Source organism: Emydura macquarii, unplaced genomic scaffold (assembly GCF_026122565.2).
Source record: "Emydura macquarii macquarii isolate MOO-44397 ecotype Brisbane River unplaced genomic scaffold, CSIRO-AGI_Emac_v2 contig_1348, whole genome shotgun sequence".
NCBI lineage: Eukaryota > Metazoa > Chordata > Testudines > Chelidae > Emydura > Emydura macquarii.
The window spans coordinates 154,800-170,140 of NW_027131485.1; the positions used below are offsets into that span (position 1 = coordinate 154,800).

General features: G+C 39.8%; 1 protein-coding gene across 3 annotated transcripts in view; it reads right to left on the reverse strand.

The window, feature by feature from the left end:
- The window catches only part of SDK1 (sidekick cell adhesion molecule 1), a 640,423-nt gene that overhangs the window by 83,977 nt on the left and 541,105 nt on the right, over positions 1 to 15,341 (reverse strand). For all 3 annotated transcript variants that reach the window (XM_067550834.1, XM_067550832.1, XM_067550831.1), the window contains 4 exons: positions 14,027 to 14,264; positions 7,768 to 7,883; positions 7,010 to 7,199; positions 4,173 to 4,271 (listed from right to left, as the gene is read on the reverse strand). In XM_067550834.1, coding sequence (XP_067406935.1) covers positions 4,173 to 4,271; positions 7,010 to 7,199; positions 7,768 to 7,883; positions 14,027 to 14,264 — 643 coding nt within the window. The remainder of the gene's footprint in view (positions 1 to 4,172; positions 4,272 to 7,009; positions 7,200 to 7,767; positions 7,884 to 14,026; positions 14,265 to 15,341) is intronic.

Genomic DNA, 15,341 nt, shown 5'->3' on the forward strand with positions numbered 1-15,341 from the left:
ACTTTACTGAATTAAGGGCTTCTCTACATTTAAAATATTTCAGCAGAACAGCTGCATCTTCAGCAAAGACACTGCCTAGGCTGACGGGAGAGCTCCTCTCATTGGCGTAGGTAATCCACTTTCCCAAGTGGCAGTAGCTAGGTCAACAGGAAAATACCTGGGGAGAGGTGAATACAAATTCCCCACCTCCAGTTATGCAAAAACCCAGCCTTCTGAAGCTATGCCCTGTGGAGAGGGTGATTATCTTTGGATCACCTGTTACATGAGGCCAAGATCAAAGGCCCAAGCTACATAAAGGGAAGATTGAACTATTTCTGATTGTTCTGGTTCTGAATCTGATCTAGTAATGAACTTGTAATCGCAGGGGGGAAAAAAACAGTTGTGGGTTTTGAAGGACCTATCAGAGCCTGGGGTTGGAGTTGGGCTGACTACTTGTAAACTTTTTAGTATGTGTGTAGATCTTTTTATAGTTAATGTTTTCTCTGTAATGCTTTAACCTTAAGAATAAATGTGCTTGCCTGTAAAGAGCACGGTGTGTTATCTTGTGACTGCAATTACAGCTATTTATAGCTCATGGAGAGAAGCAAAGTGTAGATGATGGCCTGTTTAGGTAGTCTGGCTTGCTGGAAATATCACAGTGAGGGCAGGGAGTTGTGCAGCCTGGAAAAACCCCAGTCAGATGGAAGAGGAATACAGGTCTTTACCCAAGAGAGATGATGGCTGAGGAGCCAGGACCCTAGAGTGGGAATACAGGTGCAGTTGCCTGTGACAGTAACTTTAAGGTGTTTCAGACGTTTCCTTACTCTTTTCCCACATAGCACCTGATCCTAAACCCACTGCCATCCCTGGGAGCTATTCCATTGACTTCAGAGGGATTTGGATCAGGCAGACAGTGCATAACAAAAAAGTAGATAATTTTTTTAGGAGTTTCTCTCTTTTTTTTTTTTTTTAAAGTTGTGCTTACATTTGCATGAGCATCTTTTAAAATATTTTTTGCATGACTGCAATCAGTTTTATATGCCTGAGCTTTCAGAACTGAATACAAGGCAACAGTTTAAGCTGCCTGTTAAATGTTAGGTAACTGTAACATAACCACTTGATTCCCCAAGCAAACAGGCAGGAGGATGACTACACACTGTGAATACTAAAGCACCTTTCAAGCTCATCATCATACAAAACCCTTCAGAACCGACAGCACCAGCTCATGTGGGCTATGATGCATCAGAGATACAAACACTTATTAATTTGTCACAGAACTTCAGAAAAGCTGAATGATATTGGGAGATTACAGCCTACCTGGTGCAGAAGCCATCCAGATTGTTTATTTTAGCACTTTCTCTATTTAAGGACCAGGGTGTGTGCAAATGCAGTACAGGATTAAAATGTGAATTTGCAAACATGGATTACATCCAATTTGTGTTCTAATTCTCAGACGAGTTCTTACACACAGTTTTGCAATAAGCTTCAGGTAAATGTTAGACACAAGGATACCATGAGGAATATTAAGCAGGGAATGGAAGGGTGCCGAATGAGCTCTTTTTCTCAGGGAACACTCACAGACATGAAGAACACATATCCATAGTAATGCATCACTTTGTTTAAATAGCATGTAAAGGAACTATGTGCCATGGCAGGTGGGTGGAATGCATAAAAGAAGGAAGAGCAGGGGCCCAGGTGGTTACTTCAACACTCCCAAAAGGGAAGTTAGAAATATCTGCAGCTCTCCATAGTAAAATATGTAACAAACAAGTGGTTTTTCCCTCTAGGTGCCTGCCAGTGTTTCATGCTGCTAATTCTTCTCTAAAATGCTAGAACATGTTTTAATAGAGATTACAAAAATGTTAGCTGTAAAGGTGTTTGTATGCTCAGAGGGACACGCTAGCAGAGCAGGAACATTGATTCTAAGCCTTTGAATCTAATGTTGCTCTTAAAAAAAAAAAAGACATTTTCTCTTTCCAACACTACTGATGGTTTGCAGGGCACCCTCCAGAATTGTATTAACCTATTTTCACCACTATTTCCAGTTCAGTATACTTAGTTGTGGTAGTTAGAAATGCTTTCTAAAGTTCACTTGGTAAGGAGATTTAAAAAACAATACAGGAAAAGAGTAAACTGTAACCTTTTTTCTCCTATAGCATTACAGTGCTATGCAGTTTTTCACATATTTTTGAGGTCCTCTCTTTTTGCTAGTAGGGCTCACAGAGATATCCTATGTGGGTACTTCTTACCCTTTCATTCTGATGTTGCCAACTAACTACTTCATTTCTTGGACCCTCATGTTATTACCCATCAAGTTTATGGAGGTAGTGCCTAATGGTCAATCAAGAATTCTTTCTGGTTGTCTGGCTGGTGAATCTTGTCCACATGCTCAGGGTTTAACTGATTGCCATATTTGGGGTCAGGAAGGAATTTCCCACCAGGGCAGATTGGCAAAGGCCCTGGGGGGTTTTCGCTTTCCTCTGCAGCCTGGGGCAAGGGTCACTTGCTGCTGGATTCTCTGTACCTTGAAGTCTTTAAATCATTATTTGAGGACATCAGTAACTCAGTCTTAGGTTAGAGGTCTATTACAGGAGTGGGTGGGTGAAGTTCCATGGCCTGCGTTGCGCAGGAGGTCAGACTAGATTATCATAATGGTCCCTTCTGACATTATAGTCTATGAGTCTATTAGGACAGGACTGCATTGTGCTAAGCACGCTGCAAACACAGAATAAGAGATAGCTCCTTCAGGGCAAGGACTGACTAAACAGATAAGGCAAAGATCAGAAATGAGGCACAGTGAGACAGAGGAAACACAGTTAGTTTATAAAGTATTTCTTTATATTTTCCCAATATTTTTTTTAACAGTTGGGGTTTTCCCTAAACACACCCTATGCTTCAAATCCTAGGTTCCATTGGAAATGAGCACATAGGAGGCAGTGCTCCTTTATTTAATAAACAAACACCAAAACACACAAACTGCAGGATTCTGTCTCTGACAGCTAACTGGTGCCAACTTTTGTGCAAAGACTGTTTTTCTTGTGTTCAGGAGATCCCTGCAGCAGCTGCCTTCAGATCACATCTGATGACTTTCCTGCTGCTTCAGTTGCCAGGATTTCTTCACTTGAGTATTTTTGAAGGCTGCGCACCAGAGCAAGCAAACACTTTCTACAACTATTGACTCAAGATTTTAACAAAATGCAAAAGTAGCTTCTAACTTAAAGGGACAGAGTCAGCCTAATTAAACCCAAACCATGGACCTACCTTAAAATTATCCTAATGCTATGGGAAATAATATCAGAATTCCAAATACAAACCCAAACTACAGCAATGCCAGTGAATATTAGTGACAGAAGAGAGGCAACAGAGTCTACAAGAATGAGTACAAGATGAGAAGTCAGGGTCTCAGTTTCCCCATTTTTAGAATGGGAATTAGCATTCCTACCTATCAATCAGGGTTGGTGGGAGCATTATTAACATTAGTCCACAGCTTTGAAGACAAAGGTGTTAGTTAACTACTCAATGCTTTATTATTAGAGCAGGAATGGATTATCAACATCTTCATATGGATCCCGTAGGTTTTGTAAAAGTGACTTGTGGTTTGTGTACTGGAAAGCCATCTTGAGAGGTCATGGTAGAAGAAAGGTGATAAGATTTTTATCAGATTCTTGTAGTTGAGTTGGATGCTGCTATTTCTCTTGATGAAAAACTAACTGTGAATTAACTCCTTGTATCTGACAGAACACAAGAACACATACAACGAAGAGCTTTGGTGGTCCTGGCATTACCAGGAAAAAAACAACTCTTCCTGTGCCATACAGTAGTAGGCAACTCCGCAAACACTCATCCAAAATGGATACAAATCCAAAACCAAAAAGATTGGAGACAATTTAAATACAGTTCCATGAGGTGACATGTGCATCTGACTCATGCAAATGTGCACCCTCGGGGTCAGAAGAGTGTTACATTAGTTATACAGATTCTCACTGACATTTCCAAAGCCCACCAAGGGGTACCATGTTTCTCAGCAGACAGCAGTGTATATTTACATGTGTTCATCTATGAACTGGCTTGAATGTGCTTTCTAGTACTGAGAGCAAGAGGAAGAATAAGCACATATTCATACTTCTCCTTCTGTTCTCTCTCCACCTCTTCCTAATTATTGTGTTTCGAAATTTAAATGTTGCTTCTCTTACCCAGAATAATTCCATTGGGTTCCTCTGGTGGTTGCCATACAATTCGTACCGATGTCAATCTTACTTCAGGGAACACCAGCCTCACAGGTGGTCCTGGGGCTGAAAAGAACAAGAGAAATCACAAACGCAGGTATTACGTAGCAAAGGAACTGCTAGTTCTGTGACAACTGCTTGTTTAAAGACTTCTCTGCTTTATATAGCAGTCAGGCCAACAGTATCTAACCAGTACTCCATAGGATGGCTGTGAGTTTATGATGCTGTGCATACACACATTAGTTTTGTTGTGAGGAATTCTATGAAAGGCTGAGTGCCTCTCGCACCATAGAAAAGCCAATATGATACTGCAGCCACGCACCTTACAATGTTTTGCTGCACCTATAAAAGTGTGTTATAAGGATGTTTTGACAAATGAATTCTGACCTATGTGAGAATTCTCCCATAACAGCATAGCTGGGAATCCCTGTGAGCCAATCAGATTACACACTTCCTCTAAATCACTCTCTAACGGATTATATTCTAGGGTGTGAGGCATTGAGCTACCTTTACAGAGAGAGATAATGTATCAGCTTTATCCACTTCATGCCTGTTGAAATTGAATAATATAGTCTAACTGTGCTGGCAGCTCTAGTTTTGAACTCCCTTCTGATTTTACATATGCATTGAGTACACCTGGGTCTAAGCTCAAGAACCCTAGTGAGGTCAGAAGCCCTATGATACTTTTAATTAAGTTGAACTGAAAGAAGACACAACATGTTTATGTTGGTAGTTTGGAGATAGAAGAACGAAGTGTGTCATTTGCCAACATGTACTTTAGGAGAGAACTGCTCTAATGAGCTTGTCTTTGACAAACAGCCTTAAACATTTCTCATTACATTCTGGTTTATGGAATTCGGTGAATGCACTATCTCCCTGTAGAATTTTGCTACAATGATTTCCTCTCTTAGAAAGAGGCCAAGTTGCCACACAGCTAGTGTGTTAGGAGAACGACTAAAGCAATGATTGGGGGTAATTGCCCTCTTCCACATCCTTAGTGCTTTGTTGTAGAGTGCAGAAAAATATTGTTCTAAGTCAGAAGACTGAACATGTTGCTAGTCCAATGTAATTACTTCAATAAAGCTGCTTATGGAAATCTACAGTTATATAATTTCTGTTGGGAGCTTTTAGATCCAAAAGGATTTGGGTTTTTTATTTTTATTAGGATGAATTAAAAAAAAAAAGTTTCCTACTGACACATTCTTTACCCTTGCTTATAATTTATTAAAAATGTAGAGAAGATCCTTTGTGTGTTTGACATCTGCAAAGCAGAAAAACATTTTTACTGCTAATGTAAATTTCAGTGAAAATACATCAGGAATACTCTCACCATGCGGACAAGTTAAAACAGAAACAGAGAGCATCGCTAGTATTTTCAGCATCTCAAACTGCACAGAGTAAACTCTGAGCTCACAGGAAGCATTGGGAGCAGGGAGGGGAATTACAAAAGGAAGCCTATGTCATCACTTTTCAAAGGTCAATCTCTTATCGACCAGGACAAGCAGGTGAATGATTGACAGACATATGGGATGGGTTTAAACAGCAGGCTGGAACTTTATTAATTATACCTTGTGGAGGGGCACTACCATTGCCTACCCCAGCTCTCACGTACCAGGTATTTAATTAATTTGTTCCAGTGAGGATGATTTAGCTTTTATAACAAACCAAAAAATTACCTGAGGCAGATCCTCCCTGGTCTACCTAGGGACTCAGTTCAGTTGTGAAACCTCTTCCCCCTGGTTCTCCGCATAAGGAGGATGGAGTGACAGAGGTCACAAAGGTGTGAGGGCGGAACCTCAGCCCGCAAAGACTTCAAAGCTCTTCTATTCCATGAGAGCAAGGTCTAGCTACGTAATTTTGGTCTCATTGACCTCTGGAAGCTGGCCCTTTTAGCCTTTTCCCTAGACACCGGTTGCAAGTTGGGATGAGCCAGCAATCATAACAGTGTTACAAGAGCCGAGAGTCCTATTGTTTAACTCAACTGTCCTAACATGAGGCCGCAAGGAAGGTGAAAAAAATCACTGGGCTACATGCCAGTTTGGTACAATGGGAAAAATTCTTTCCCATCCCCTAAAAAACAAGCAATCAGGCAGACACACAGCGTCAAAAGCAGCACAGCTACTAATGTACAGCTATGGGAAGGGAAGGGGCGACAGCTAACTGAAGCGAATGGGGCTTCTGCAAAGCCTGAGCTTGGCTCAGATGCACAAGCGTGGACACTGTCCCCTTACCCCTTTACTTAGCCAATGGCTAAGCAGAGAACTGAAGGAGGGAAACCCGCACCTATGCATTTGGACTTTTTTCGTTCCCTGATGTCCCATCAAAGTACTTTCCCTGGTAAAGGCAGTGAGGAATATTCTTTTGCACAACATTGGTATAGATGCACTTACTGGAGAGCCAAACTCCACATCTTCTGCAGGCAAACTCAAGGCTAGATGTGTTTATTGGATCCTATTACAGCATTTTTTTTTTAGTGCTAAGATTGAAGTTCTGTAGAAATTCATAATTGGGTTGTCAAACTTCACTCCAGGCTGGCACTGGCTAGATAAGGTTTTAGAATAAGAAACTGGATTTTTTGTTTTTGTCAATTATGGGGAAAAAATGTTTTCAATTTTTGGACCCAGGACCTCAGCTTGCCACCAACGCTGTGCTAATTTACACTAGCCAAGGATCAGATTCTTTATGTTTAAAATTGCAAACAAATCTAGGCTATATATTAAAGCTTGGATAATGAAAACAGCTTTGATTTTAAAAAGAAATGCTAGAATGAATGGGTAGAACTCTTGAGCAACGCATAAACTCACCATCATCCTTGGTTCTCTCTATGACTGGAGGAGAGCTAGGGACCCCATCTCCAATGCGTGTGAACGCCAGCACCTGAATCTCATAAAGCACATATTTCCGCAAGCCAGCCAGCAGGACAGACTGTGTGTGGTTACCTCTCACTATCTGGGTCTTTGGTTCAGAGTCCAAATCTTTTGCTCTAAACAGAATCTGCAGAATAAAAAAAAAAAAAAAAAAGAGAGAAAACTATGGTCATCATTATCCAAAAAACTGCAAGAAAGATTTTGTGTTCTTCCGGATCTTAAAATATAAAGCAACAGGTTCAGCTACACTCTTTTGCGCAGGGCAAACAGGTAATTCCAGAGAGATGGACATTGGCTATGTGTAACACAGAGGGTAAGCCAGGAACCGCCACTGGATATGTGAAGGGAAATCAGTGATACTGCAAACTTGAACTTGAGATATTATGACTTTGGAAGACAGAGAGCACTGTTAGAACTACTGCAACTCTGCTGGATACTTGGCCCCCATCTCTGGTGACTGAACTGCAGTGATCTTCTGGCATGATGAGGTGAGTCTGAGCATGCCTGTTCCAGGATCTTGCTTGATATCCCTCTCTATACTATCACTCCTCTGAAGGAAGAGCACACTTCTTGACACTTCTCAGAAGAGAGATGGGTCAATGAATATGCATTTGGTGAATAAATAACTATCAAATGGAAAAACACCCTAGCAAATGCATTAAAACCCTTGACAGTATGAAACCTCAATTGTGTACCTTGTAGCCCAGGATAAGTCCATTCTGCTCTGGTTCAGGTACTGCTGTCCATGTCAGCAGGATCTGGGTGGAGCTTACAGCTTCAGCTGTCACATTCTCAGGAGGTGCAGAAGGAACTGCAATCATATGGAAGCACAGACATTAGAGTCTTTCCTATCAGGTCACCTACTCCATTGCCCTGCCAGCGCAGGATTGTTCCCTACACAGCATTTGCTTCTGTCTTGTTTAGTCTAGTTTTCAGGGTTCTTTGTGAAACTTCTACACAACCTAAATCAGATCAAAGTCCATTTTTATCTGATATTCACCCTACATTTTCCCTCTTAAATTCCATTCTATTCATCCTAGCTCTGTCTCTCCTTCTACCCTAACTAACTTCTCACTAGTTCTTCCTGCAGACTATGGCATTTGTGAACAACCAAGGATTCTAAACCATGGACAGTCCATTCTTGGGTGCTCATTTGTTTTTATTTAAAAATAAATAAATAAAGATGAAACTTGGGATTTAAACCCTCAGCATTCTACACACTTTGTAGTAATTAGAATCAAGTGAGCATTGGACTAATGTAAATGTCTCTCAATATCTCTGTCTCATACGTTTTATTTCCCTGTGCTGAAAGCCTGAGATTCTTAAGTACTGAGAGTTCATCTGATGGTGCAAATCTGTTCCAACAAGAAGTTTTACACCTGCCCTGCATCCTATACTAACTGAAAGGAAATTATAGCATCTTGCCTCGAATTAGTGACAATCCCAGCCACTGGACTGAGCCCAGGCCTCCTGAATCACTGAGGACTGCTCCAACTTCCAAACCTTTTGATTAAGGTGTACTGCACAAAATGACAATATTGCAGAGATATCACTAGGAGTTTGGCTTGGAAATCAGCAGAGTATAAATGAAAGATATGCCTATTTCATGTAAATTATAAAATGTGATTATTGGGCCTTATGAAACTAGAAATATGACTGGAACAGATAGAACTGGAATTACTGAATCCTCACTGACCTGAGTGCAGAGGGATTCTTTATCCTCTCACTGTATTACCTCTCCAGGCATCACAGAATAGCCACACAACCACAAGCACTTTGGGGCAAGTTTAACACCATTCAGTTATGCAATTAAATTTGGAGACTGCTTTTAAGGGTTCAACAAAAAAGATTTTTATCTTGGCCCTTTTGTATTTTTTTTTTCTGTGCATTTCTGATGTCTAAAGGGCATAATCCTTTTTAAAGCGTGATACACCTGTCAAGCGTCAGAGAACATCCATTTGCCAAGGAAGAGAATGTTACACAAGCACACATGGAAAAATAGGTTTGAATAAGGTTATGCGTGCATCACCGAGGGAGCGCAATGCCCCTGAAAAAGCAAGCATTCTCCTTGCTATCCAAATGAAAGCAGTAGAAAGGCTGATATGGAGGATAGCTCTGAGGCAGTGAGCAGCAACAATTATATAATGAGTACGACACAAGAATTAATATATATTGAAAAAAAATGAACCAACCCGAACCCCTGTGCACTGAAGGTTAACCGCAGATACAGTCATTTCTAAAACAATTTCCCTGTTACCAATTACTTGAGACATGAGAAACAGAGCACCATCACACAACAATGCAGCTGGCTGAAATCAGATTTTTTCCCCTCTCTATTCTGAAGTGTTTTTTATCTTCTCCTAGATTTATCCCCCACAAGGATATAATTATGTTAAAGGAAAACAGATTGCCAGGAGCCATGAATGTCTTTGGATCCCTGCCATAACTTTATCTGTAGATCTTCACAAAGAGCTACTCCCACATGAATTACTTTGGGGGCAGAGGGAAAGGAATCAGAGTAAGTGTAAAGGAAAGCAGTCCTTTACCAGCCACATTTATTCAAATTTTCTTTGCTTTGAATTTTCTTTTTATAAGAGAAGATTTCTTTATTTTATGAACATTCTTTTGGTATTTTGTCAGCCACCAAAAGTTCTCCTGAGTTCACAGAAGGTTGCGGCTGAAAGTTGTGCTCACAATGTATGCACCCATGTTTAGGTGTATGTATGATCACTAATTACTGCTAGATGGAGTCTAAGTCTAACAATGCAGGTAATGGAGCTTTCTGAATATTTGTTAGCCCAGACACCTGAAGCTCTCTCTCACATCTCAGTAACGGACAGGGCAAATATTTTCCCAAAGATGACATTAGTAATGTAAGCACAACATCTATATGGCAACACTATTCATGTGTCAAGTGTTTACCAAATCTTTAGTTTGTGTGTGTTCTGGTACTCCATTGCAATTCTTTTTTTTTGCTGGCCATGTCTATTTCTATTCTAAGGGGGAACCAGATTCAAGATGATCATTAGACAGGGAATGTGATTATGTGCGTTTGTATATTGTGTTTAGCGATAAGGGGGTTGAATTCATGGTTGTCTTTGATCAGGTGCCAGAACCAGAATACAGTGCTGAAAAGTCTCAAAAGTACAAAGTGAAAGACATGAAAGCTTGAAGCTAACTGTTGAGATGATCTACTATTCACTTTGAGGTAGTCAGAAGTAATGCCAGCTGCACGGGGTATTTTGCATGATCAGACATGGCAAACTACAGAGAATCTACTAATGTTTTCCATTGGACTTCAGCAGAAACTCATGGTTTTGCAAGTATGTTCACCATCACCATATCCTCCTTCTGTCCATTATACATGGAGTGCCTCACTATGGTGGACCATACATCCCTGTCCTGACTCAAACATTACCATACTGAAAATGCAACCAAGTTTCATAGCTGACCTCTTTATCCATATCAGAGACAATCCTCATTGGTCTCTATTTTGGATTTTACCACAAAAGTTCAACTGCCTTAAAAGATGTCACACATGGGGTAGTGCACTGTTTCCTTCTATTAGCTCATTTTAATTAACTGAATAATTGTCACATTTTGAAAGTAAAAATAAAGCTGATAATTTGTACATCTGACGTTAGTTAGAGGTGACAGACCCATGACTATGGTAAAAATAATAATGTTGCACCAAAAACCCTCTTTGCCTATAAAGTGAATTAGACACTGTAGGCCAGATCCTCAGTTGGTGTAAACTGATATAGCTCCATCAGCTACAATAGAGCAATGCCTCTTTACACCAGCTGAGGATCTGGCCCTATTTTTACAGTAAAACAATGCTTTATCTCAGCATCTTAACTGCTTCATGAAGGTCATTCTCTGAAACATTAAGAGCTTGATCTTCCCACAGATACGTGACTGTTCTTGTGTAACAACTGATTTTATAAGACAAGTGGCTATGTCCATCCACATAATTGGGCAGCATTATGAACCCAAAAATATTAGGGCAGTGAATTGGCATATATGAGATGAATTATATGAAAACATGAGTTTATTTATCAGAAAGATACATTCATGCCAAGGTTCTACTAACACTGTGAAGGTCTAAGTTAGCATTTCTTTAGGTGAAATATGTAATAATGAAAACCAATTCCCATCACAATGAGTGAAAACGGAGTTTGTAAATTGTCACTCTGTGATTATATTACACAGTGAAATTAATTGAATTATTTAAAATCCCAGAGCATGAAAACATTTTGGATCAATAAAATCAGTCCTGTTTTGAAGCCTAAATTCATCTCTATCCCATCTTCAGCCACCTGTTGTATCCGGGATGTGGATCTTCCTTTCACTGTGTTCATCCTTCCTGCTGTGTACTGTTAAACCCCCAACTAACCCCAATATTGCTTCTCCACACTCAGCCTGTTTGGTTGCCTCAAGCCTTCTTTCTAATCAAATGCATAAAAAGACAGAGTAGCTGCAGTGACTTGTAACTTATTGTTAGTATGTGTGCTCAGCTAAGAGTGATATAATCTCACATCCTAGAATACACAGATAACCAGCTGCAATTTTTCTTTTCAATAAAGATCATGGACTTGTCTGGCTGCATTGGCATATAGGATACCAAGAGCAAGTTTAGTGCCTGAACTCACTTCTCAGGCTGCCACCTTGTTCTCGTGGTTAGAGCACTGCACTGGGAGTTGAGAAATACAGGCTGTACTCCCGGCTCTGGCACTGTGTGGCCTTGGATGAATCAGCTTTGGCCTGATTGTCAACAGTGCAATGCCAGGTAAAAAATCTACCTTTCTAAGCCTCCCCACCTGTAATATAAGATATCAATTCCTACCAACTTTCTACTTACCTCACAGGAATGTTGGGAGAATTTTTGTAAGGCCTTGTGAGCATTGTCTAATGGTAAGTATTACTATTATGCCCACTGCCTGAAAGAAGCGGCTGATATGACTTGTGTTTGCATTGAATGACCCTCTCTCTCTCTAGCTTTAGCTGTACTCACACTTTAGCCCAGCTTTGCTCATGAATACAAGGCCTTTCAGGTTAATGTCAGCCTTGGTGAAGATTTTGTTTTCAATACAGCATGCTGCTCCACCAACATTTGTTTTCTTGTGCCACTTCATCTGAAAAGGTACAGTCTAATGTATGACCCTTAACTATGCCCCTTTTCTGCTTTATGCTAGCAACACATTCAGGAACCAAAGAAAAGACATGGAAAACAAACAAACAAACAAACAAAGTCCTTATGGTATGGATCAATGAACAGCATCATTTTGATTCCAGTTTTCATTCTTTCTCCTCTTGAATCACTTGCCAAGTTAAATTTGTTTTAATACTGGGAGAGAAAATGCTGAAATGTACACATGTAACCTTTGATCTTTAATGGCTATCAGGACCACCATAATCCTAAGGTTTTATAAAATCACTTAATCTCAGTATCTTATGTTTCAGAGGAATTGTCTGAACAGCAATAGAGAACAGAGGAAATTCAGTTATCTCTTTATAATGATACAGAGCACTTCAAAACTATTTTATTCTGGGTCACGCTATCTCAAACTCCCTTACAAACATGTCTTGTTTAAAATACCTCTGGCAATAACATTCCAATTACTAGGGGAAAAAAAACCCAACACTTTAAAAGGAAGGGACTCAATGATTTTGTATTAGCCTTTTGCCTTCAGTTAGTTCAAAGGTTAGTTGCTTGAACCAGTAGACCAAATCCTGCCAGGTGCTGAGCACCTGTAGTTCCCACTGGTGGTTTTGGCACAGTTTATATGTTTACATACACACAGATGTGTGTATACACACACAGCCTGTACAGTATTAAATTTCAAAGCACTGAAGTTTAAATGATTTTGAAGAAAAATAACAAATACGAGCATTGCTTAAACAGAAGTCATTGCAACAGTCATTCACTTTTACTATTCAATATTTTATCGAAGTAGGGTCACTCCATTAATTATTCACCTACAATATAAAACCTAATTACATCAGAGGCATAGAATCACAGGATTGGAAGGGACCTCAAGAGGTCATCTAGTTCAGTCCCCTGCACTTATGGCAGGACTAAGTATTATCTAAACCATCCCTGACAGGTGTTTGTCTAACCTGCTCTTAAAAATCTCCAGTGATATATTCCACAACCTCCCTAGGCAATTTATTCTAGTGTTTAACTACCTTGACAGTTAGGAAGTTTTTCCTAATGTCCAACCTAAACCACCCTTGCCGCAATTTAAGCCCATTGCTTGTCCTATCCTCAGAGGTTAAGGAGAACAATTTTTCTCCCTCCTCCTTGTAGCAATCTTTTATGTACTTGAAAACTGTTATGTCCCCTCTCAGTCTTCACCTCTTTAAACTAAAAAACCCCCCATTTTTTCAATCTTCCCTTCTAGGTCATGTATTTTAGAAATTTAATTATTTTTGTTGCTCTTTCTTCGACCCAGCTTGGAGAAAGAAGCTTTGTTTGCAGTTCCCTAGCTAACAATGTGGCAAGATCTATCTTCTGCTGTTGGTACAGAGCTACAACTTATTTATTGTTGCCTTGATACTGTGGAGACTACTTTCTTCTGGCAACTGTAAGTCTCTAAACCAGTATAATATCTGCATACTCAAATCAGGTAGACAATACAATTTTTATGTGCTTGTTAGCATGTGCATATATGGGTTACACTACACATATGTAAACTTATGCACACAATTTTGGAAGATGGCGCTGATAGCCTAAATAATTACTTTCCTCTTTGGTTACTATCTATTTCATTAAAAATCTTCCCCAACAAGCTGCCTGGCTAGAAAATATGTCTTTTTCCCATCAATGAAGCTGTAGATTACATTTTTAGATTTAGTAGATTTGTAAGAAAGAGAGGTTGAGGGAAAGGGCTTAAGATATGGAAATTCATCAAGTCCCTTCTTCACAGAAGCAGATATACTCCTGTGACTTACCAGACTCCCGTGTGCAACTTCTCACCACCTCACTCCATGGTCCTGCCCCAATGGCGTTGAAGGCCTGAATCTGCAGTTCATATTCTACCCACTCTTCCAGATCCTCAATAGTATACTCCCTCTCCAGCCGGTCACTGATAACCTTCATGATCACTGGAGGCTGCATATCCACACGCCACAATTTTATCCTGTAGCCCACTGTCTCCGGGTTGCCATTATACTGAGCGTCAGGGAGAGGCTGGCCATTAATAATAAGAGGAGCACAAAATTATTGCACAGAACGGGTAGGCTATGCTTTTCAAATCATGTCATTGCCTTTTGTACTCATATACTTCTCAAATATTTCAAGGTGATAGAATATACCTTTTGTTTACCTTTGTTGACCACAATATTTTTTTATTTTCTATGCAATATTCTTTTAATTTTTTTCCATGCCCCTTTACCTAAATATCTTATAGCAAATAATGCACCTTTCTGCCTCCACCCCTCTCCCCAACTTATATATACCCCTCACTTCATATAAGGAGGTAATACCGATATGGTAAATTGCAGAGCCATGGGATAAATTTATCATACACCCTGGACTGTTTCACTTGCCCTCTACCTATCACTCCATCTAACTAGGATTTATTCTAACATTCCAACTCCCTGAGCAGCTTCAAACACTTAAAAGAAAAGTTAAATTGCCCTAGAAATGTCACCACCTCTTCCACCCAAGTGTGGATTTTTCCCCTTAAAACTATATCTATATGAGACCAAGTATGAGCATGATTCAACCTGCATCAGAAACTGGTTTTGTTGTACATTAACATTTCATAGCTTTCAAGTATTCTATCCTTCAGTCCAGCAGGACTAGAAATGTAAACTTCATTCAGTTGGAAAGAAGTTCCCAGAGGGTCACAGAACTGACTTGTTGGTCTTAAAAGGCAGAGATATCACACTTTTAAAAATGCTGACATTATTAAGAGTAGAACAGCTAAACTGGGTCATTTTTAGATGTGTTTGTGGATCACTCTGATCTCTGCACTGTTGGTCTCATGGTAATTAAGACATCTAGTTTTACAGGTGGATGAATATAAAACACAGTCCTAATGAAAGTTTAAAAAATTCCCTAAAACATTGTTGAATTATCAGAGTACATACCACAGATGTGAAGGTGTGATATGCTACTAAGGTGTTACGGCAGGGGTTAGGGATGAGCATGGTACTCATATGTGAAGCCATGAGTGAGTTATACAGCTCAGTGACCAAATTAACTGTAATAGCTTTTCTATATACACTAATGTCGCATTTGTAAGTCTGATGTCTCAGCCCT